At 39.3% G+C, this 23,461-nt stretch overlaps 1 protein-coding gene across 1 annotated transcript in view; it reads left to right on the forward strand.

Moving 5' to 3' along the window:
* Nucleotides 1-23,461, forward strand: part of ntrk3b (neurotrophic tyrosine kinase, receptor, type 3b) — a 180,190-nt gene that overhangs the window by 91,307 nt on the left and 65,422 nt on the right. The window contains exons 8-11 of the mRNA XM_044370105.1: nt 5,577-5,883; nt 7,841-7,845; nt 9,893-9,948; nt 11,394-11,496. Of these exons, the coding sequence (XP_044226040.1) occupies nt 5,577-5,883; nt 7,841-7,845; nt 9,893-9,948; nt 11,394-11,496 (471 nt within the window). The remainder of the gene's footprint in view (nt 1-5,576; nt 5,884-7,840; nt 7,846-9,892; nt 9,949-11,393; nt 11,497-23,461) is intronic.

The following is a 23,461-nucleotide window of genomic DNA, read 5'->3' on the forward strand; positions in this document are numbered from 1 at the left end:
GTGGCACTAGTACACAGACTACAGACCTCATATGTTAAGAGTGAATGCCATTTCCCTGTAATTAAGACAACAACTAAGTGGTCATGCTCCCCAGAATATATATAAAATGATGTACATAACCTTTTGCAAAATAGCAATGACTAAAACATTAGATGGATCATATAACAAGAAAATATGTTTTAAAGACAACAACCCACATTATCAAAACAGAGGTAAATTACTGCTTCACATAGGTAGCTTACTGATGTGAGTTACATGTGTGTAGCAGTTAGTTACTTTCCCTCTGAACATTAGAGGGCATTCCAACATTACCAATAAACAGGTGATCACTTAATTATTACTTAGCAAGAAAGCTCAGGCACAAAATGAATAATGTTAACTAAAATATAAATATTAAATAAGCTTTCATTGTGCTGGATCATAGTAATTAAACTATGCACTTAACTGAAATATAAATAAAGCCACATCAGTATGCGCTTGTGTATATCAATGCATGATGTGTTATTTGGGTCGGGATGCACCGCAAACCCAAAGGTTGGTCTTTTACTGTGGGCCTGCTTTTGTTCAATTTTTCTGTTTGTGGACAGAAATCCAAAAACTTTCCATATATCGCTTCTTAAATGGTCAGGAGTGCTGATCTCTGTGGGTGCATCGCTTTTTGCTATTTCTGATATTGTAACGTTACGTTAGCACATTTAATGTGAGATCGTGATTCAGACAGACTCAGAAAACATTATTGTTCATCAGACGCAGGGTTTCCGCCAGTGTATTGCCTGGCCCAGTGGCCCGCCCACTTATAGTCGATTTATAGTCAAAATTATAGTCAAATTATACTCAACTCTCAAAATTTGTTCCAACAGCCCTGATGGCAACTTTCATGGTGGCTATGATGGAAATGTTAGAATATGTTGGGGACTGAAATATATCTTATATTAATAACACTGACAGTCTAAGAGAATAATTTACAACAGGAAAAAAATCTCCTTTATGAAGCAGAGCAGCCAAATTATGCAGGTACATTTAGAATGCAATGAGGTGTTGTACACTTACAAACCAAGTGAAATTGATGTAGTCGATTAGCAAGAATATACCCTCTAGCTCACATGAAAAGTCAGCCTTGATCTGTGCGGAAAAGAAACGGAAAATAAAATATATAACCCTCAGCAATGATAAAGCAATGATTTGGTAACCTTCAAAAGCCATATTTCTCTAATATCCAGACCTTGAATTACATGATATACCTCAGATCTTACATAAGTTTACCCTGTGGATCGGCCCTGAGCAGATTTGGGACAGACTGTATTCAAAGCTGATATTTATCAAGGGTTCCTGACATTTTTCTCTTTGTAGCAAGCTTGCTGTTGTAGTACACAATCTATTGTGGCTCTTTGCAATGTATCACACTGCAGGACAGGGGAGATTTGTCACAAGTTCAAACACTCCCAACTGTAGCAGAGCTGCTAAGGACCATGCTAGAATGACAGATTGACTTTGCAACATCTAGTCTTCAGGGCTTCCTCCACATGGACACTCTATGGATGTACATCTCCAGGCATTTTTTTCTGTTGACACTCTCTGCTGGTGCTGCAAATTAACTTATTAATTTTTCACCACATGCTCTGATGGTAATTACATTTCCTCCCCTGTGCAGGCTATTGTCTCTGGAAATGTCATAAAATAGCTTAAACTGCTGCTCTGATTAGGGAGTAATCTGATTGACAGTGACATTACCAGCCGTCAAGTAACATTCTCTGCATTCAAAGATGAGTTCCCTATTTTAGTTAAGCTGTAATTAACCACAATGCAAATTCTGCAGACCCATTGTTCTGCCGCTTTCTGGAACAATAGCAGCTCTACAGCATTGTGGAGTCACATAACGCACTGTGTTTTTCCCTTTATTCCTATAGGCATGGTGTATCTCTCTATTAAGAACAAGACACTAACTTATGCCAGGCGTAGTAGTTCTATTCCCTGAGTAGCTCCACAGGTATAGCAAGGCATTAACTAATTATGACTAATTTAATGAGGAAGTACTGTAGGTGATGGTATCTCTCCAGAGACTCTACATAATGTCACAATGCTGCTTCTTACAGGTTCAAATCTTAATCCCAGTGTGGGTAAACCTGGAGGGAGAATGTGGCAATATCTGTCCCATGAAACTCTTGCCTCCCTGTCACTGGCAGCCATGATGTCCTTTCTCAAGTCTAGCTAGAACATGGCATTTGAAATATGCCACCAGTGTTACCACTAGATAACGTTGCACAACTTGGCTTGTATTCATTGTCCTCACTGATCAAAGCCATGTAGTTATCAAAGCTTGTCATCTGTATGCACACCACGAGGACACAATGTTGTTATAGGCCAGTATGGAGCCCCATAATGACTTGTATTGTATTGACCGAGACTGGGCTGACAGCCACGCTGAGGGGAAAATGGATCGGTCCCTAAATGTTCATCAACAAGAGAATTTTGTTTTCTTTTCTTCTCCTTTTGTTTCTCTCTTTTTCTATAGGTAGCACAGCTATAAGCCACCCTCACTTCATGGCTATCTTCCCCCCTCCTCTTTCTTTTCTTCTCTCTCATCTCTTTCTTCCTGCACTCAACATCACAGTTCTGCACCCGCCCCCACACCAGCACATTCACACATACACATGCCTAAGCCTTTACTTCATATTGAATGACTTCATTGTCACTATTGTCTGGCAGAAACAATATCACCAAAGCAATTTATGAAATGACAGCTTTCTAACACCAATAAACAGCTCATTCATCTCTTTACTGGATGATTATTTGGTTTGAAAACATGAGATATCCATTGGTACACAATCAGAAATCAAGTTATAACAAGTGAGTTATTCTTATTATTGATTTATCTTGTTATCTATTAATCTTTCATTTTTGATTTACAAATAACAGTCTATCAAAGTTGATAATGCACAATCACAGTGTTTGTAATTACAGTTTCGCTGTTATAGTCACAAAACCCAGGCAGGATTAACAACCAGATTAACAACCATTGATGCTGATGCAAATTTGAATAAGAATTTTATAAGAATTTGCACCACTAAATTACAATATCAACCACAATGCTTCCTGCATAATTACCTAACCATGCCCTTTGTAGAGGGGACATGTTTTAAAATCTAGTTTTAAGACTAACCTTTTTTTAAAGCTTAAATTGTGCTCACATGATGAATTCTTCTAAATAAAATTGTTTGATCATACTGCCTCAGACAATTTGAAACATAGAAAACCTAGACCAAAGTATTAGTTGGTTTCCGGATGTCTGAGCAAATAATGAAACAACCATGATTTGTTGTATGTACTGTTCTTAAGGAGAACTTGGAGGTGATAGGGTACACACAAGATGTGGGGGACTCAACAGGGGCCACACAAGGAATTTTGCCCCAGGGACCTTCTAATGGGTTTATCTGGCCATGCAAAATCCCAATTTCGTGCCCACAGTAATCATCTTTTTTTAGCCATGCTAGTGGTGCATCTCTAGGCTCAACAGCTATTGGACAGATTGCCATGCAATTTGGTACATAGACTCATGCCCCCCTCAGGATGAATAGTAATCGCTTTGGTGATCCCTTAACTTTTCATAATGTCATCATCAGTTCAATTTGTTTTTGTCAAATACTTTGGTTTGTGATCAATACCTGCAAAACTAATGACATTCCCATCAGCCTCAGTTGTACTTTGTGTTTAGTGTTAATTAGCAAATGTTAGCTTGCTAACATGCTAAACTAATGGTAAACAGTATAGTTGCTAAACATCAGTACTGCCGTTCCTAAAGCCTGGGTGAAAAGAATGAGACTGTATGATGTGTCGACAATGTCAGAAGGAAAAACTGTTTATAGCTGCTCTGAACTGCCACGCTTGAAGACTGGGTGAAAAGCGGGCACACTTTCAGATAGTCTCTCTTGGAAGGCATTCATAGTGTTGCACTCATTTGTATACAAAAAGTGACAGAAGTAGTTGTCTGAAGAATGAAAAAAAAGAGAGTTTGAGAGAGAAGTTCAAACCTTGCTTATATCTCACCTCTGGCCAATCATTGCATGAAGTAGGTGTGAATGTTGGACTGTTTGTTTTGGAAAGTCACAGAGTTGTCGCATGTAGTCCCACAATCTCGATGTAGGAAAGGAGTGAGGGGAGGAATTTTCAGATGCTGTTTGACCATCCAACAAGATTTTCTGCTGGAGTATACTGGTGCCTTTAGCACGGCTGTAGACTCTTAGTCTTGTTACTTAAAAAATGACTTAACTAACATCAGCCCTAGTTATTGATTGTCAAAATTACAATCAGTATACTTGCACTATTTAGTAGCACAATATGAATTACATGAAACTGCAGGAGGAGAGTCACTGGGGGAGCTGCAGGTTTGTCTAAATGACAGGCCAGGATGGAAATGGTACGCCATAAACACACGTAGCAGCTGCAATCAAGTTATATAAATAGGATTACTCACACAAGTCTGTAGAAATTGCAGGGTTCATTGAGACCTAGAGCAATGGTGTATTATGAATGTGTATGCGTGTGTGTAAATGGACTGTATTTATATACCGCCTTTCTAGTCTTCCGACCACTCAAACCGCTTTACAATATATGTCAACATTCACCCATTCACACACACACACATTCATGCACTGATGGCAGAGGCTGCCATGCAGGTTGCCAACCTGCTCATCAGGATCTAATCTAATACACACACACACTTATACACCGCTGGCATAGCCATCGGGAGCAATTTGGGGTTCAGTATCTTGCCCAAGGACACTTCAACATGTGGACTGGAGGGACCGGGGATCAAACCACCGATCTTCTGATTAGTGGACTACCCCTCACCCCACTCCCCCCCAGCCCCCCGCCCCCCTCCTCCTGAGCCACAGCCACCCTGTGTGTGTGTGTGTGTGTGTGTGTGTGTGAGCGAGCGAGCAGTGGAGTGGGTGGGTATATTTGGTGGGGGTTGGGTGGGTGGCTGGTATGTAGAACACACAGAGAGAGAGACTGCCAGGTAATACCGTCTGCCAAATATTTCCTTTTGATGATGTAGCTGCAAGAGTGACTCATTGCAAAGACAAATCAGTGGATGAATTGTTTATGAAATGTATCTGATGGTATTAAAGTGATAAATTGCCTCTCAGCTTGGCGGCGTTGTGGATTTAGAGGTGTGTTGTTGCATGTCAGGGAAGAAATACTCTGTGGTTGCTTATGCAGAGGAGATTCCTCTGTCTATTTCAAGCAAGAGGGGTCCCTCTATCTGTATGTTTTCCTCAGAGTCCCATGTACTGCTGCAATATGTAACACAGGCAAGAAAACTGCCTCCTAAATGTTATCCTCAAATCAAAACAGCTTTGTGTTTAGTATGAATTAATTATGAAAGGTTTTGATCAGCTCAGGGGTTGTGGAACTTTCTCAACTCATAACGTCTTTAGGTAATACTTCAACACAAAAATGAGGCACATTGATGAGGGTTTTAGGTTGAAAAATCTCTAGGGGATTTTTGGTGATCTAGGAATTATTCTGTCCCTCCACCTCATAAATAACACAGTTTCTTTCTTTCCTCCCTGCAGTTCCTCCAGTCATCCTGAGACTGGCTGAACCTGAGCAGCGCCACGACACCTGCATCGAGTTCACGGTTCGGGGTTACCCACACCCCAAACTGCGCTGGTTCCACAAGCAAATGGAGATCCCCCAGAATGAGTACATCCGAACAGAGATGGACTTCTACCAGGACTATCTGGAGGGCTGTCTGACTTTCCAAAACCCAACACACATCAACAATGGCAACTACACTCTGGAGGCCAGCAACCCTCTGGGAACGGTCACCAAGACAGTGTATGGTCACTTCCTTATGGCTCCGGGCATCGATGAGGGTGAGTAGATCATTTCTGTTTGGTATCTGTTCCTCACTGTGCTCTTTGTAATGGGTAATGATCTTTTTTCTGGCAGCACTGATGTCCCCATAATCACAATTGAGAGAATACTGGTGTAAAATGGCATTTACACAGGGGTTACTAACACATTTTTACTGCCTGAACATAACCTTCATTCCTTTAGATTTAAAAGAAGAATAAAAGCACAGGAGAAAAGAAGAACACTGCCAAGTAACTGCCTGATTCCCACAAGAGCCATCATGGCCCACTTTTTGGAAACGAGCACCATGATTCGAACAAGTTCTCGACCAGTTGAATTTCTTGTTTAAAGTGCCTGTTGTGTGAATTACAGGTTCCATTCTGGGTGGAAGAACTATTGGGGGCTTTTAGTTTTTATTAAAATCTGCATTCACAGGATGTAGGTTGTAGAGCTGATCCCTGCTGGCTGGAAAGCAGCCAGAGTTCATCCACAGTTCAGTCAGGTAGATTGTTCGCTTGCAGTTCATCTTCAGTTCACAGGGAGGGGGAACAAACCCACAAAGGCCGGCAAATTTCTCCCCATGGTCAATATTCCAAGGTTAATACCTTGTGTCAATTTATTGACATAGTGTGACTTTCTCTGTCTTCTCTTTTACAGACATAGTGGAACTAGGTGAGTATTTCTGTTTTCAAATTTAAACCTGCTTTTTTTTGTTTTGTTTTTTACTGCTTGTTTGGCAGCATTATGTACACACACACACGTTACTTGGTGGACGATCACTGTCAAAATACTGTAGTAACCATGGAGAAATTTGTTCACTTTGTGTTGCTATTAGTTCATAAAAAATATTTGAGCATTGCTGCTCAGTTTTCTGGACCCTGACAGTATTATTAATCTCTAGGAAAGGTTTGCTAAACTTACTGAGCATACATAATACTCTGTGCCTTGCTAAAGGGCAACCAGATTGTTGAGAGAGAGAGGGGGCAGCATTTACCTGCCCTGCTTGGACCACCACCGACAGTCAAGGGTTTCAAACTGGCAACTTCTGTGAAATATGAGATCCCAAAACACAATAATACCACAACTATTCATATACATCACCCCAAATATGCTGACAGTCGCAGATAAAATGGTTTTATCAGTTGAATTTATGATGATTACAAAACATGTAAATTCCTGTGCTTGCGTAGTGATGGGTTTATCTAAGAGAAACTTATGGTACCATAAATTTTCTTTTTTATTGGTACTACCTGTTGCCATATGTTGTTGTTATTTATGATTAGAGGTTGCACCCAGTCTATGGAAATGTATCCATACGCATTATGTATGCATGTGCACTAATGCAAATATTGTGAGACACTGCATTTACGCAACAAAAGTGAAAACTCACCATGATAATAAACTTTGCATGAAAAATAAAATATTTTTTCAGAGGGAAAGTGGAGTTTGGAGATTTATATTTATAGTTAAATAAAAGTGTCTCTACCGCTCTGCTGGGGCTCATGACTCAACCTGTGGACGGCTGCTTTATAAGCCAAATAATATGACTGCATAAACCTGGAATCCTGGAATCCCTTGCCTGTCACTCAGAAAAACACGGAACATGAATTAAATTTAGATCCTGACCTGTCCTGTCGCCATATCGGGATAATTAATAATTATGAATATTTAATAAATATGCACAGCTTCTGTCTTTAGTGACACACATATTGATCCTGCTGCTGTGTGATGACTGTAGGTTTTTATTAAAAACAGAGGAAAGAATCCTACATACAAACAGCTGCACAAACAGACAGACAGAGCTTCAGTAGACTTATGTCTCAGCGACACACCTGTTACAAACGCTGCCATAATCGCATTAAATGTATTTTCATTGACGTTTCAATCTGTATTAAATACATAATTTGTAGAGAAAAGTGAAGGAGACAACATTTAAGAATACATGAAATGTTTTTTACCTTGACAGGTCTGCAGTGCCTAGTTATAGTTATGCACTGATTGGACAATCTCTGTTTGGGGTTTCATAAACTGTTCATTATTGAGGGAGGGTTAAGTTTTAGTCATTTTCTTTGATGGAAATGCTGCTCCCCTCTGTAACCTCTAACCAACCAGCCACAGTGTACACAAGCTAGTTTCCTCCCTGTTAGCAGGTGATGTGTGAATGTTTGTGAAGCGGTTAGTGCAGTCATATTGCCGGAACGATGCTCTGGGCCAATCTAACATTGTGTCGTAAATCTCCTGTGTATGATGCGTGGTTTGGCCTCAGGCTGTTGTGGCAGCCTGGCTGCTGACAGCTTAAACAAAGTGGGCTGGTCTGATCTCAGACCTTCATCAGAGTCTTCGTCCATCTCCATATGAGGCCATACGTTCTAATCAGCCATGGATTACAAAGCTGCAGCATGGCCAGGGATCCATTAGGCAGGCAATGACTTCATGTTGCCACACATACACACACACAAGCTGCTTGGGGGAGTGAGGCAGGTGAGGGAGAGGTGTTTAGGTGATGAGAGTGTGAAACATTATAGCAGTGGTGTGTGAGGGAGTTCAGCCGTGGAGGGGAGACAGACAGGCTGACTGATACTAATACTGCTGAGGAGAGAGGAGGGCCAAGGGAGGAGAGGAGAGAGGGAGAGAGGGAGGAAGGCTGGGATGGAGGGACAGGGAAATGGCAGTGAGGGCACACACACACATCACACACAGAGCGATGCACTTCAGTGTACTGTGTGAGTCTGAGCCAGTGGCAGCCAGTCTACCATGTGGCCATTAATTTGCCCACAATTACTCTCTGATGTCCTGACTGGAGGCCTCAGACTGGAGTTTCCCCGACACCAGTTCATTTCATTTCATGGCTCTGTCTCTCTCCTCTTCTCCTTTACTCCCTAAATCCAAATTATTGATTTTAAGGGTTGTGACTTGTTGTATTTTAAGACAAATATATATTTTAGGATAATTTTGATACATTCATCACATTAAGTTTCTGCTATCTTACCTGCTCCAAAAGGGTTGGGACAGATTTTGTAGATGAAAACATCAAGTTTGGGTTGGTTTGGTGCATTTTACAGCTGATTTAGTTTTTCCTAATTTAAAATTGGGCGCTCTCGGCTGTATGAGCTTCTTTTCTGTTTTTCCGCTTGTATAACTGTGTATAATTATAAAGCAGCTTGGTTTAATTATTCTGTATCTTTGTCCATGTGCAAGCACAAGCATGCATTTGTGCAATTTTAATGAAAAGGATTCCACAATGTCTTTTCTGTTACTTTGATCTGAGGCTTTGCTAAAACTCTAGATGTTCAATTCCAGGTTTTGGTAGCAACCTTGTGACAGAGGTCAGGCTGAAGTTTGCATGCAGGCCTATGACCTAAGACCTCTTACTGACAGCGTTTCATTAGCCTCTTCACATGAAAATGCATTGTTCAAAAATTGTGGAAAATTACTTGCTTTTTATGACACAAAGTACAGTGAAGGCACTTTTTTTTGCTGTATATGCAACCCTCTGGCTATATATGCCCATACATTGACTGGATTCACTTCCTGACAGAAAGGACAATGTCACTCCATGTCAAGAGATGTAATTTTTTTTCAAGGTTAACAAACAAGGAGAGATGCATAAAAGAAAAAAAAGCACAAAAGAATATTTCCAACTGTCAACTAGACTTTTCACAAAACATTAATAAAACCACTTGGCTTTGTGGAAATATCCCCTGCAAATATGCTCTCAACTATGTACACTTGAGAGCACATGAAGTTGCTTTATTGGAAGTCTTAGACTTATATTGAAACTTGCATGTATAGTTCTACATCACCCGAGGGGTTTCATATGTATGTGATAAGTGAGTGAAAAATAACTTCAGTTTTATACTGTTTTTTCCATAGACCAGTGCATGTGAATACACTGCAATAATTATAGGATGAAATCTTACCATAAAAAGTGTGAAACATACTCTGTTTATTACATATGTATTGTAAATGTGTGTGAGCATAAACCACAGCCATTAAAGCTCGCAGCCACTGATGTTGTGTTCTTGTATTCTAGTACCTTCAACGCCGTCAGATGGCGATTCAAGCCGACCAGATGAAGATAAGTTTGGGGTGAGTTTTCTCCTTAATGATGTTGATGAAACAGCTGCTAAAGATGTTGCCCCTGGACTCAGTAGAGAGCTGCTGTATGTTTTAAGACAAATCAAACTGCTTTTTATTTTGTCAAAGGACCACAGTAGGGGTTTGTACTTTGTGTTGACATGCAGCACTGAGGCAAAAAGACAACAACACCAAATGTTACAGCCATTTCTCAAAGTTGTAGGTTTGGACACTAATGATGTTGATGATGGTAACACTGTCCCTCAGTGGCAGTGCTGTTTATGAAATGTTATGCAATGGGGGGACTCTGTACATTTTCTGAAACTAAGGCCGGTGCTCTATAAAGATTATTTATTGTAGTTTAATAGACAGAAAGAGATGCTAACACTACCGTTTTACCACTTTCATGGCAGACATTTTGACTTGTCATAGCAAGAAAAGCACAGGTGCATTTAATAACATTAATGATGGCTGCAGTTCACTGAGGTGTAACAGTTCCAGTTCCCTGGTCAGGTGCACGCTGGACCAGTGGCTTTGCTAACCATAACACCTGAATGGAAAACAGCCATTGTTTGTGTTATTAATATATAATATATAATTAATATATTTCATGATTCTGTAATTTATCCTTTCTTTTCATTGTATATTATTATATGTCTGCATATGCCCCTGTTAATTGTGCTGTTGTCTGTCTTGGCCAGGACACTCTTGTAAAAGAGATTTTTAATCTCAATGAGACTAGTTAAATGAAGGTTAAATACAATAAATAAATAAAAAATTACATACACCCGTGTTTTTCCTGCTATCACAAGTCCAATTATCTGGTGTGAAAAAGATTTACAAAAACATTCACATCACTGTGATGGGCTGTGGATAAAACTTTGAATTTACAGTAACTGACTGTTTGTAAAGCCTCTCCTCCATTAGTTAATGTTGCTAAGCCTGCCAAGCTTTCTGTTCCCACATGGCACATAGGCAGTTTACAATTATGATGGTCATGGATGGACCACTTGAAAATGTAATAGTAAATTTTGAAACAATTGGTCCTTGGGTTTGAAGCAGAAGAAGACAAAAGCAGATGTTATCCAGATTAGCCGGATTCATATCAGAAATAATTGGTTGTAATGATTATGATGAGCAAGGCTCTTAAGAGGCAGCAGACACTTTTTCAAAATCACGTAGTACAAGCAAGTGTGAAAAAGCTGCTGCATTTTTCTCCAAACCGCACTGTGAGTAAGTCTGGCTATAGATGAGGATCATATTTAAATTTTATTCTTTCAGCTGAAATACATCACAGCCAAGACAGGTGTTTAACTGTTTTTTTCCAGACTGCTGTAATATATGAGAAAGCAGTAGTCTCAATCCAGTGGATTAAACTCTGATTTGCAGTATTTAAGGTGATCAGAAATCTGGAAAGGATTACGATGTCCTCTGATGCAGCATTTAATTTCTCTCAGGTTTCCATCGCTGTGGGTTTGGCGGGCTTCGCTTGCGTCCTCCTCCTCGTCCTTTTTGTTCTCATCAACAAATACGGCCGGCGCTCCAAATTCGGTATGAAAGGTAAGTCTACACAAATAGTCAGACAAGCAGATAGGCAGGCAGACAATTAGCTTTGTTAGGGTTTTTTTTCACTTTCTGCCAGTTGCATCATTGTGCAAAATCCATTCCCCCAGCTAATCTTCTCTTAAAAACCTTTGTTCGCCACAAAATGTACAGATGCAGTTACTGTAGAAATCCTACTTTTTACTGCATGTTTACAGTACAGCACTCAAGCCATATCCCCAAAGAGGACTCATTCGGAAAATAAAGTTTTTTCCCTTTGGAAAGAACAATTAATGATCTTGGTGTTGTGTTGCAGCATGCCACATGTGGAGGAGTTCTGCTAAAGGCTTTACATTTGCAATCACCCATCAAATACATACATGCAGACAACAAGATCAATATGAAAGGACAGTGCACATGCAAACAAGGTCAATGCACTGTACATACACCTCATACTCTCACTGTGTCTGCTGTGTAGAACGATCGCAGAAGGAATCCTGAATTAATTAGTGGGCTCGGCGCTGTCGATCATGCTGAGGAATTCAGTAGGATTAATATGGCTTTTGTGCATGCTGAGCTTTCATTTTGGGTCAGCTCCAGGTTTTTGCTTATCTCTCTGGCGTTGGTGTTGTGGAAGAGGCACAAGCCTTCAGAGCGCTGATCTAGGAACAGAGAGCAGAGCAGAGAGGAGAGGACAGTAGCGGCCTCAGGTCTTGTGATTCAGGTTCAAGTGTTTGCCCACCTGGACGCCAGCTCCAGCTCTTATAATTTGGCAGGCTGACTGATGGGGTGTGCTCGTGTGTGGTGTTTTGGGGTGAGTTTGTATATCACTCATGACAAGGTGCATGGATTCAAGCTTAAGATCCTTCTTCATATGGATTTCTTCTCTGTCTGCTTGTCTGTCTACTTTCTCTACATACAGTATCTGTCTGTTTCTACCATTTGCCATTCTTTTTCTTTAATCCAGCAGTATGTTCAAATAACATGCCACCATGACTCATCACCTCAAACTGGGCATGTTCTTCATTTCATACTGTAAGCATGGTCTAAAGTGGCATTAGCTGCCACCACCCCTTAATTACCTACTTTACAGGATTAGAGTTAGTTACTTACCTCGGTAAAGAACTCTCTGCTGTAATTATTTAGGGGGCGGCAATTACTGCATTGGCTTAAAGCTGGCTCTAATCAAGGATGAGTCTTGTAGCTAATGAGGCTTTACAGACGTGCTTGTAATGTCATGGCAAGTCATATGAATTTAAGCAGTGCAGACAAACTCGTCGGACATAAAGAAAACAAAAGTCACAAATCCTGATGAAAAAAAAAAAGATAAAAAAAGCAAGATGACATGACAGGCAGTGTTTGTATATATGTGATAAGATTTAATTGGTGCCACAGCCGCCTGCTAATGATGCATCATTTTACACAACACAAGTTTAATATTTATGATACCCACCTGCAACCATGAGAGTGATTTGTATTTAATTCACAGTCCACCTGGAACCAGTGTTACAGCACTGCCTGATTCTAAACACTTGCTCTCACATAAAAGGAAGCACGGCTTCATACCGCCGGCAGCATTGAGAGCTTAGCATGTTTTAATGCTCAGAGCACCTTGTGTTACTGTAAGAGTTATTTCAACTCTTAGGAAAAGGGTGCTTCAAATTCAGTTTCAGTACACTCCAAGCAGGAGTATTGAAGAAGGTAATTTATCTCTTTGATGGCAAGGTCCAAAGTTCTCTTGGACACTGTAGGGCATTTTTTAAAAATTGCATTGCAGGGCTATCTCAATGAGAACCACACAGTTCTTTCAGCTACGCTCACTGCTTCGTACAAAGTGTTAAGATTAGCTGCTTTGCTAAAGGGCACCTCAACATGTTCTGTCAACGGACTGAAATGCATTTTTCAACATTTTTCTCTGCTCGTATTTTTCCTAGAGTAATTTCAACTAAACTGCCACACAAATAGTTTTTGAAATTACTGTAATAGCGCAGTAAAAGGAGGAATGTTGAAGGCTGGGCAAATTATTGGGTTGAGCTATTACTGTTGCTGAATTTGAGTATTTTTCCCCAGTTTTCACATAACGGTCAGTGTTATGAGGACTGTGTACTGCAGCTTATGATGTACAGGATGATTATTCACTACTGTTACAGCTTTGTTCTACATTATTGCTGCCATAATACTAAGCTTTATGTCCTCATGACATAATTAATAAATTAGATGCATCATTATCATGTAGTGCTGCCATGGTTTCTCTTTTCATTTTTTATAAGGTAGTAGTTTGTAGCACTTGACTGTGGTTCGGTTTAAATAGAGATGCTGCTATCTCCACTGTCACTGTGAGTGATTGGAGGTATAAAAGACTTAAAGGGAGGTGATGTCAGTATGGGCTCTTTCAGGACCTCAAACTGTTCTGTACAAAGACCTTATTTGTCCAGTGTGTGTGTGTGTGTGTGTGTGTGTGTGTGTGTGTATGTTTTGCCCCTCCCACTCTTGTTCTGGAGAATCAGCTGGAAGGCCTGAAGAAGTCATTACCTTTGGATGGAGCCATAATGGATTTTCGCTCCACTAAATCACTGTGGCTCTTTTGGTTGTTGGAGTTTGATCACCGACCGTTCTGGGCATCCAATAAAAACTCAGTTTTTCTTTTTTTTTTTTTCCTTTTATGTGGTTGGAGTGTGTGTGTGTGTGTGTGTGTGTGTGTGTGTGTGTGTGTGTGTGAACTACATTCAATTGATTTGCTAGCATTTCAAGGCCCACCGCCAGGTCCATCCACTGGCTGCCCTGCATTTACAGCTCTTACTGATACACTGCTCAGTTTATGTGGTTGTAATTATGGTTGTTATGAAAGGTACTTTCTTCCTGTCTGTGTGTGTTTTCATGTGTGCTTATGCACATGTGTGAACATGAAAAAGGACTTGTACTGTAGATAACTTGTTGCTCTGATCAATATGTTGTCAACTTACCTCCCAGCTAAAATATTTTGCAGTTTAAGCAAGAGGCTCATCTTTCATCTTGTGATTCACACCAGTGGGTTTTGAAGTGTCTTTGACAGAGAGTTTTGTCAGCAGGGAATCAATAATACTTCTTTAGAAAAAGACACTCAGCATGTCAGTAATAAGTATTATGCTCCCCTGTCATCTTTTCTTATGTTCTGGTAGAAAATTACCCTGCTGCTGTAAGAGCAGCCACTAAAGTTAAGTATAAGTAGTAACAAAAGTATATCATTTTGTCACCTCACTCATCTTCTCAATAAAACCTTCTCAAAATGGAGATCCATGCCTGGGGTTTCCATACATTTTGAACCTATTAGGGTACATATCTATTCTCAGACAGAGTGCAGTACCTGATTTTATAAACTGTTACTGACTGCAAAATTTAAATACCTTATAAACCAAACCATGACATGTGTTTTCTAGCTTCATTCTAGCATGGGTACACACACTTTCAGAAAAGCTGGGGATAAGGAGTCATTCACACACCTAAAAGTGATTAGAATAATTAGGTTATCAAGAAAATACAATTGTAAAAAGGAACTGACTGATACTTGATAAGTTCCGGTGTATTCTGATTCTCATTTGATATTCTGTCTCACAGAGTTTTTGTCATTAGTACAATACTTACACAGATTTGAATTTTGGAAATAAAACCATTTTGATCTAATTCTGAGGGTCCCGATAGGGCTTTGGAATCAGTGCCACATTGTGCTGCATTCTGGGTATTTCTGGGGCTCATCCACAATAGTTGTTGGCAGCTGCTGTGTGTTTACATAAGGAGCAGATGATACAGGCACTATTTTTGGCTGCATTTCACTCCAGAGTTTAGACTCAAAATATAGAGACAGAGGTAACATTTCAGGAGGAGCTGACAAATGATGGAAGAACTGAATTGTGAGGCATTCATGTTAGTTGGTGGTTATCAATCAGAAGTTTAAAGATGGATGTTTCTTGAACTCCCTAAAACTTGATGTATTTCTTTCTTTGTATAGCTGTGTTATTTTTAGTTTATGACCTACAGTACATCAGCACAGCTTTCATATACACTTTCTTGTGGTGCCCTCAACCTTTGCTGTCATTTAGATTCTAGTGGAATAGAGTATAGTCTTCCTCACCACAACCATCCTTACCTGTGGAAACGATTTTAGAAGTGTAGGATTTTAAACTGTCATCGTCAAAATGTGGTCATTTATTTATTTATTTATTTATTGGGACCATGTACAGTGTTAAACATAAATGTTACCATTTGATGTACCGTACCAGAGTTAGCTTATAGCTTCATCTGTAGTCCCTTAGGCAGGTCAAAATCAAGTGTGAAATTACATGAAATTAGACCTGCAATGATTTGTCAATGAATTGATTAGTCAAATGTCAGAACAGTAATCTGCAACAGTTGTGATATTCCATTGATTGTTTTTATTGGTTTTTATTGAGCAAAATTGGCAAAAAAAATCACTGGTTCCAATGTCTGGAATGTGAATATTTCCTGTTTTGTATAATAGTAGACTGAACATCTTTTGGACTGGATTTGGACAAAACAAGCAATTTAAAGACATCACCTGGTCTCAGGGAAACTATTAACTAACATTCTGTTGACCAAGCAATTAATCCATTAATCAGGAAAATAATCCTCAGAATAATTGATAATGAAAATAAGCAGTAGCAGCAATTAGTTGCAGTTGCACAATCAATCACACCTACTGTATCTCCATTTGTTATTCACTTTTTTTCATGTGGCCTTGTGGCAAACAGTACTTTTAGGCCATTGTGCCTGTTGGATAAATAACACACAAGTCTGTAGTTGCAGAATGCATCTGAAACAAAAGTGGCCGTGAGTCTTTAACCCTATTAATACTATGAGATTTGAAATGCTGACTGAAGCAAATGACTGACCCAGAAATGCTGAGACACCAAGAAGTCAGGGTCAGATGAGGCAGAGTTTGAGGGACCAGGTAGCAGATTACATGTGAGTCAAGGTGAGCAGACACTGTTCACATTTAATCAAATTTATCCATCTAGCCATTTAGCGTGTTTCTCAACAGTGACAGTGACAGTAACAGCGTTTCTCAGAGTGCACAGGTAGGTTTCTCTCAGTGATCAGAAGAGCATGTTGGCTGCTGTGAGAACTGAACTTGTGACATTTTTAAGACATTAGCCTGTCCACTCTCATTGTTTGATTATCAAAACAGACAGTTTTCAAGTTTGTAGACACACAGATAAACATGTAGGTAAATGAAGGAAATCCACTAACACACACTCATACATGCACACCTACACTGACACACTTATACACAAACTGTACCCTGCGGCAGCCTGCCAGCCTCTGTGATCCAGGCGTGTGTGTCAGGGCAGCTTACCCTCCTCTCCGCTACATTACCTGAACCAGGCCTGGGGATGATCAGCCCACACACACACTCATGCACACACACTGCAGCATTTACTGCATCACTGCCTCGCTTGTCCTCCAGTGGCCAGAGTGAGCTCTGCCGCCAAGCAGTGAAACATGTCCACCAATAGACAGACAGACAGACAGACAGACAGACACTTTGATCATTGCGTCTATACCAAGTCAAGCAAATTTTCTGCTTCTGCTATCTGCTATCTTTCAATTAAATGTGTCTTACTTGCCTTCCTAAGTGGACCAACTGTTAAAAAATAGAAACTGAGTCAATTAAACATACAATATAAATGAAATGAAGAGTCATTCTATGTGAATGTAATGTCATCTCTGGGTGTTAGTATGGTTACTATTCAACTAAGGTCCATTTTAGTCTGAGAAATTTAGGAAAATCAAACAAATCTTTGCTATATGTATGGATAATATTTCATGATCATGGCTGCATTCATCATTTTCATTGCATAACAGAAAAGTGTCTTCTAAGCAATGAAAGTGACATAACTTGTTTTTCGGGGTTTTCCATAAAATATTGCCTTGTGCACTGATTTGACCAAATTTAAGAAAATAAAATGAATGAGTGAATAAAATTAATCACTTAGGTCTAACGGCTGATTTTGGAGCTTTTACATTTATACTTATATAAATTTATTTTAATGTTTATTATAACAAAAAAAATCATACTTATATGACAGTATAAGTATGATTTTTTAATACATATAATTTATATGACAATTTAAATACATGTGTGATGGCAATGACAAAAGAATTGGCAAAAGGGAAATGTTCATCAGTTTAAGTAGTGATTTTGATCAATATGTATTTTGAAAAAAAGCTTTGTTATTGGCACTAAATGAAAAAAAACTGTATTGAATGTGTGAATTCACACTAAATCACAGAGGGAAGAAATGTGCGAACACATTAACACGCTCACTGATCTTGTGCAAATGGAGACTTTTAAATGGAGGAAAAAACACGTTTGGCTTCTCTCATTTTGGACAGATGTTTTATGGATGTTTTAGAAGCCTTTTTTTGAAGTGTGGCATATGAGACTTTGCTGCCACATAAATTGTTGAAGATTTATATTTTTTTAAGTTGCTCTTATATTGTTTAAATAATAGTTTTTTCTCCATTATATCTTTGTCTGAAGTAATTGTAACTTTTTAAAAAATCTATACAGAGATCATTTTAAACATTTTCCATCTGCATTCAGGTTTTGCAACTTAACACGTCAAATCACATGTAAAAATGCTCTGCGTCATCAGCAGATACAAATACACAAACCTCATGTCTTTCCTGCACAAATGGTGTTTACCCTTTGCTCAGTTGCTACAGCCCCAGCCATCTTAATTGGCTGTAATTTATTCTTCTGAACGCATGCGACAGATGGGGACTGCCAAGAAAACATCAACAGGCACACCGGGAAGTGCTTCTTTTTCTTTTTTAAAAGTCCTTGTTGTCATATCTCTTCCCAGAAAAGACAGCAGTTTTTAGGAAGTAAAGTCCATCTTCCATCATCTCTGTCGTCATCTTCTGTTATTTTTCAGGTTATATCTGCTGCTGCCGCAGACTGCCAGCGCTTTTAGCGAACCCTAAAAGGAATGCTGCCTGCAACCTCTCAGGCACAGCATGATGTCACATGTCTTTCTTTTCTCTTTGCACCTTGTATAGAAAATGAAAATACAAAAAAGGGTTGTTTACTTATTTATCTGACTTAAAAGTTGCATGAGAGCCTTCCCTAGGACTTTGACTGTGGTGCTGTCTATCCCTGGATGGATATAGAGTGCAGAGTGGCCTGAGGTTGTTGCTGTGGACATGCTGTTCCTGGGACAAATAGGATTGCTATTTTTTGTTTTTATTTTATTTTGGACTTAGGACTGTCAGCACTAGACTGCTAATAGCTAAGTGCTTTCTGTCCTCTCGGTGTCTTTCTGCAGAGCTGTATACTGCACCACTGTGCCACACATTATAAAGTAAAGTAACTCCCAGTAAAAGGCCAGGCTTGCTGAGTGGTCTTGTTGAATGCACTTTGACTGGGTGTTTGGAAGCAGTTTTTGCTATCAATAGTTCAGTAGGTTGTCTGCGGTCTTCTCAGTTGAACAACAGCTTAATATAGCAACTTTAAAATGTCAAGATATAGTAGAATACAGATGTAGGAGAAGCTACACTTTTCTACTGCAGTGTTTCTGAACTGCTGCAGCAATTTGGCTCTGTCCCCGAGGGGGAACTGTTCAGAAAATATCATGTTTGCTCTTTTTTTCAGCCATGTAAAGATACAAGGACTAGCCGTGTGAAAGACACGAGCATTTTGTTTTATAATGAATACAAATGTAGTTACACTGTAAACCATTTAAGAGGCAGAGCTGTCTTCTGCACAGCTGAACAATAGGTCCATGAAAATGCATCAGGGATAACTACATTGTACTGACTACATTGTACTTCCATGTTTCAATTAGTATTGATCTGGAAAACTTGCATCGATGCCAATCCAATATTCTTAAATTAGCAGAATATTTCATATTTTATATTATTTTTGAATTTTACACCTTTTTAAAACTTTATTTAGCTTGTGTAGCACCACAATTATTAAATTTATCCTGCACAATACACCCACTATCTTTTGTCAGCCAATTTACTGTTGGCCAGGTTTCTTTTGAGGATCTGAGTTGTTATTCTTATTGATAGCAGACTAACAAGGGGGGAAATTTGTAGAATGAATTTCTTGACTGGAATTCAAGATAATGCTTCACAATGCAAATCACGTGACGTGCACATAATGGATAGAGATGCATTCATGCATATTTTTTTGTTTTTCAAGGTGAGAGAATCTCCATCAGCTCTGCAAGTAATCATAAACACAAGAATTTCTGTCTTGAACTCTCATTCAACCTCCCTACCATACAGTATTCCCTATCCTGGAGGACTTTGCTAATGATTATTGCACTTATATTCTCTGCAATTTACATGTGGCCTTGAAATAGACTCATGGCGTATAGTGCTGATGAGTTTCCTCCAAGTTAATGAACATTAAGGGACTGAGTCTCACCAGACGAACCTCTTGGAGTGCGGCGAACTCAGCTTGGACAGCACTCCCCACATCCTGGAATACAGGACTGACTGTTCAGTTTTGGCTACACAGTGTCAGCAGATGCTGCCCTTGTTGTTACCATGAAACAAGCCATGTTAAAGGCTGGTTGTGACTAAAAAATATGAATATGAAAGCAGATACGGTAGAGGGTGCCTTAGCGGAAGAAACTTTGCTTTTGAAAGTAACTTGCACTGTAAAAGGAGCCCCACAAACATGCTGAATAGAGAGTTGTAGCTTAGTCATAAACCTCAACATTTCAGCCCTTTGTTCAACTCCTAAAACATTTGGCAAGACTCCAGTTTGGATTTTCTACTTGTGGAGGGAGACGTTTTGCTCATTACACCTCACGAGAGAGCATCAACTCAGGGTCTGATATGATATTCCTGCATCCAATTTTTCAAAGACTGAAAGAGAGAGGCATGCTGTGACAGCGTTTAAGCCCACCTCTAACTGCTACTTCATTCAGTGTGAATTTTAGCCACTGGCCCAGCAAGCAGCTCATGTTATGTAACAGCCAAATGTAGGGTGCCGCATACTCACTCCTACGCTGGATCGGATTGTGATTCTTTTATACTGACAGATACAAAATACCAGCTATTGCACTGAAATTAATTTCTTTGCTAAATCGGTGATGATGTGACTGTTAATAATGTTTAATAATGACAAGATTCTATATATATAACTGTGAGAATATTTAACATTGACAGTACTCCATTATATGTTTGACAGCAGCATATCCTGATATGTGTTTAATGGTGACATATTATATTATATATCATATGACAGTATAAGTAATCTATTATATGCACAAATAAGCATGACAATATTGCATCATAGGTTTAGTATTGACAGTACTCCTCTACAGCATACATTTAACAATGTTTGTACTATATGTTTGATAGTAGCACATTCTGAGGATTCAAAGGTTGTATTTGTGACATGCTTATAAAATATGTGCAGTGAAATGCAGGGTGGCACCCTCTTGAGACTGTACTAAAAAGGCTAATGTGTAAAAACAGAGTTCACTATCCTGAAAGCCTGAGGAAATAAGCTTTTTTCCCTTATTCTTCTATATTATTAATGGTGACAAATGCTTACCTACATATTATATAACAGTAAAATAAGCACATATAAGTTTGACAGTATAGTACAATACTACAGTATAGTGACAACTTCCTACTGTTATATACGGTAAAGGTGTTCTACTATAAAATATATACATATAAGAATTACAATATTGTATCATGGATTTATTAGACAGCCCAATATTCTGCAATGTTTATTTGTTCTGCATATATTAATATCGATATTATTTTAACAGTTACATTTTTCCACTATACACTGTATTATATCACAGTGAAAGTATTTTACTATACACACATATAATATGACATTATTTTGCGATGTGTGTAGTAAAGATAGTACTACAGTAGAATAACTTTGGAGTGTATGTGTAATAGTGAATAAACTATCTCTCTATCCATATCCTAAAGGTTGAGAACCACTGTTCTAAAAAAATCTTGGTACAAACTGCACTTTTAGATTGACTGCACAGCATGTATCTTTCTATAGTAACTCTGAATTCATCAGGCAGCTTTCATTCTGTTAAATATGGAGCTGTCTTTCCATCAGCTACACTTCCCATCTCCCCATATTCCCATCGGCCCATGTTCCCATCAGCCTCTCCCCGGTTTGCATTAACACACCTCTGGGCCTGGTAGACCACAGTCTCTGTGTTATAGATAGAGAAGAAGCCTCCATCTTTCATAAGGGTGGTTAAAGTTTTAGCTCTAGAGAGTAATTGTTGTGTAATCACAACTAGGGGATTAATTATTAATAGAAGCATGCACACACACAGAACACATACACACAAAATGCATCTCCTCGAATCTCTTTCTGCATCTCACCATCTCTGTCTCTTTGCTGTTCCTCTATTTGTGTCTCGCTCTCTCTCTCCCTGTACCTTTCTCCCCATATGTCTCACGATTACTGTAGCTCATCTTTTCCTCTCTCTCTTTTTCTCCCTCTCTCTTTCCACTTTAATGGAGTTAGTGAGCACCGAGGATAAAACAATTAAAACAAAATTCATTTGAATGAATTAAAGAGTAAGGAGCTGCAGTAGCTGACACTTCTGAGGCAAGACGAATTATCCTGCATGGCTGGTTTAGTAGCATTTTACAGTGGCCTTGTCCCACCTAATTAACCTGTGTATTAACCCGTGGAAAAGCATTGTTAGTACACAATAATGCAAAAGAGATGGGGGATAAATACGTGAGGAAGGAAACAGTTTCTGCTCTGTGTTAATATTGCTCTGGACCCTTCTGATGGACTTAGTTGGGTAGCGTGCAGCTGTTACTTGTTAGCCTTGAATAACAAGTCACCTTCCCGTCATCTCCATACATTTTCCAATATTTTCCAGTGAGGAGCAACAGGAGATGCACAAGGTTTGCAGATCGGCTTATGAAAGACTTCAGTGGCTGTTAAGGAAATGGCAAGGCCATCTGTGCTGCTCTAAGAGGGTGTGAAATGAAGATGGAGAGTGTGTCACACGGCGATGAGGGGTCATTACTGGCTCCTCAAAGACAGCAGATTATGTCAATTTTACAGGTCACAGTCTTGTGGGTCACCACATTTTTTATGTGCCCCGTCTCTGTGACACCTTAACACTTGGTAATGAGTCCAGAAGTGTCTGGAGTTCAAATGTGCATTAAGAGCTGTGATGCTCAGGAATAGCAACTAAACGGGTGTCGCTGGCGATGATTAGATGCAGCCAGATGGCATCAGGATGTTGCTTCTTGTGCTCAGAGTCACAGCGACAATCACTCTCTCTCTCCTGGCAGATTGTCACTTTATGTGTTTATATGTGGTGAAATGACTGAAAACACCCTGTAGGTTGTACATCTTGCTACCTCAGTAGCGCCATTTGTATTTGACTGGGCTGTCTGATCCAGAGCAGTTTGCAATGCTGTTGAAGGATTTTTCCTTCAACCCTGTTCATACTCTGTTCTGCTGCTGACCCTGACCTCTGACCTGTCTGTTGAGAGTAGTATGAGAAAATAGGAATTCCCTGCAGGAAAACATTCAGTATTAGTGAGTAAGCCAGTAAGCACTTAGGCCCTTGACAGGACTTTTTGTAGACAGAATGCACTTTGATTTTGTGCAATGTTGAAGCCACTGGATGTATAAATGGAGGTGAAATGCTCTTTTCATCAAGTCTTTTTAAAAATTAATTTCCATTATCCAGTTTGTTATGGTCAAAAAGGTCTGAGGTGAAACAATGGAAATTGTTTTTGCCATGAAGTTACATGTATGTTTTGTTTATGTGTCAGGCCTTTAATTGCAAATAAAAGGGCACAGAGCTTTAGTTTGGTAAACACACACATGCGCACCTGTCCAAAATGACATAAACACCTCTCATATAGGTTAAATAGCCCTGTAAATGTAAATGTTTCATTTAGTGCAGGTTTTAAGCCACATTAAATTCAATTTCTTATGTAAGCAAGGCTA

This window comes from Thunnus albacares, chromosome 1 (assembly GCF_914725855.1).
Source record: "Thunnus albacares chromosome 1, fThuAlb1.1, whole genome shotgun sequence".
Lineage (NCBI taxonomy): Eukaryota > Metazoa > Chordata > Actinopteri > Scombriformes > Scombridae > Thunnus > Thunnus albacares.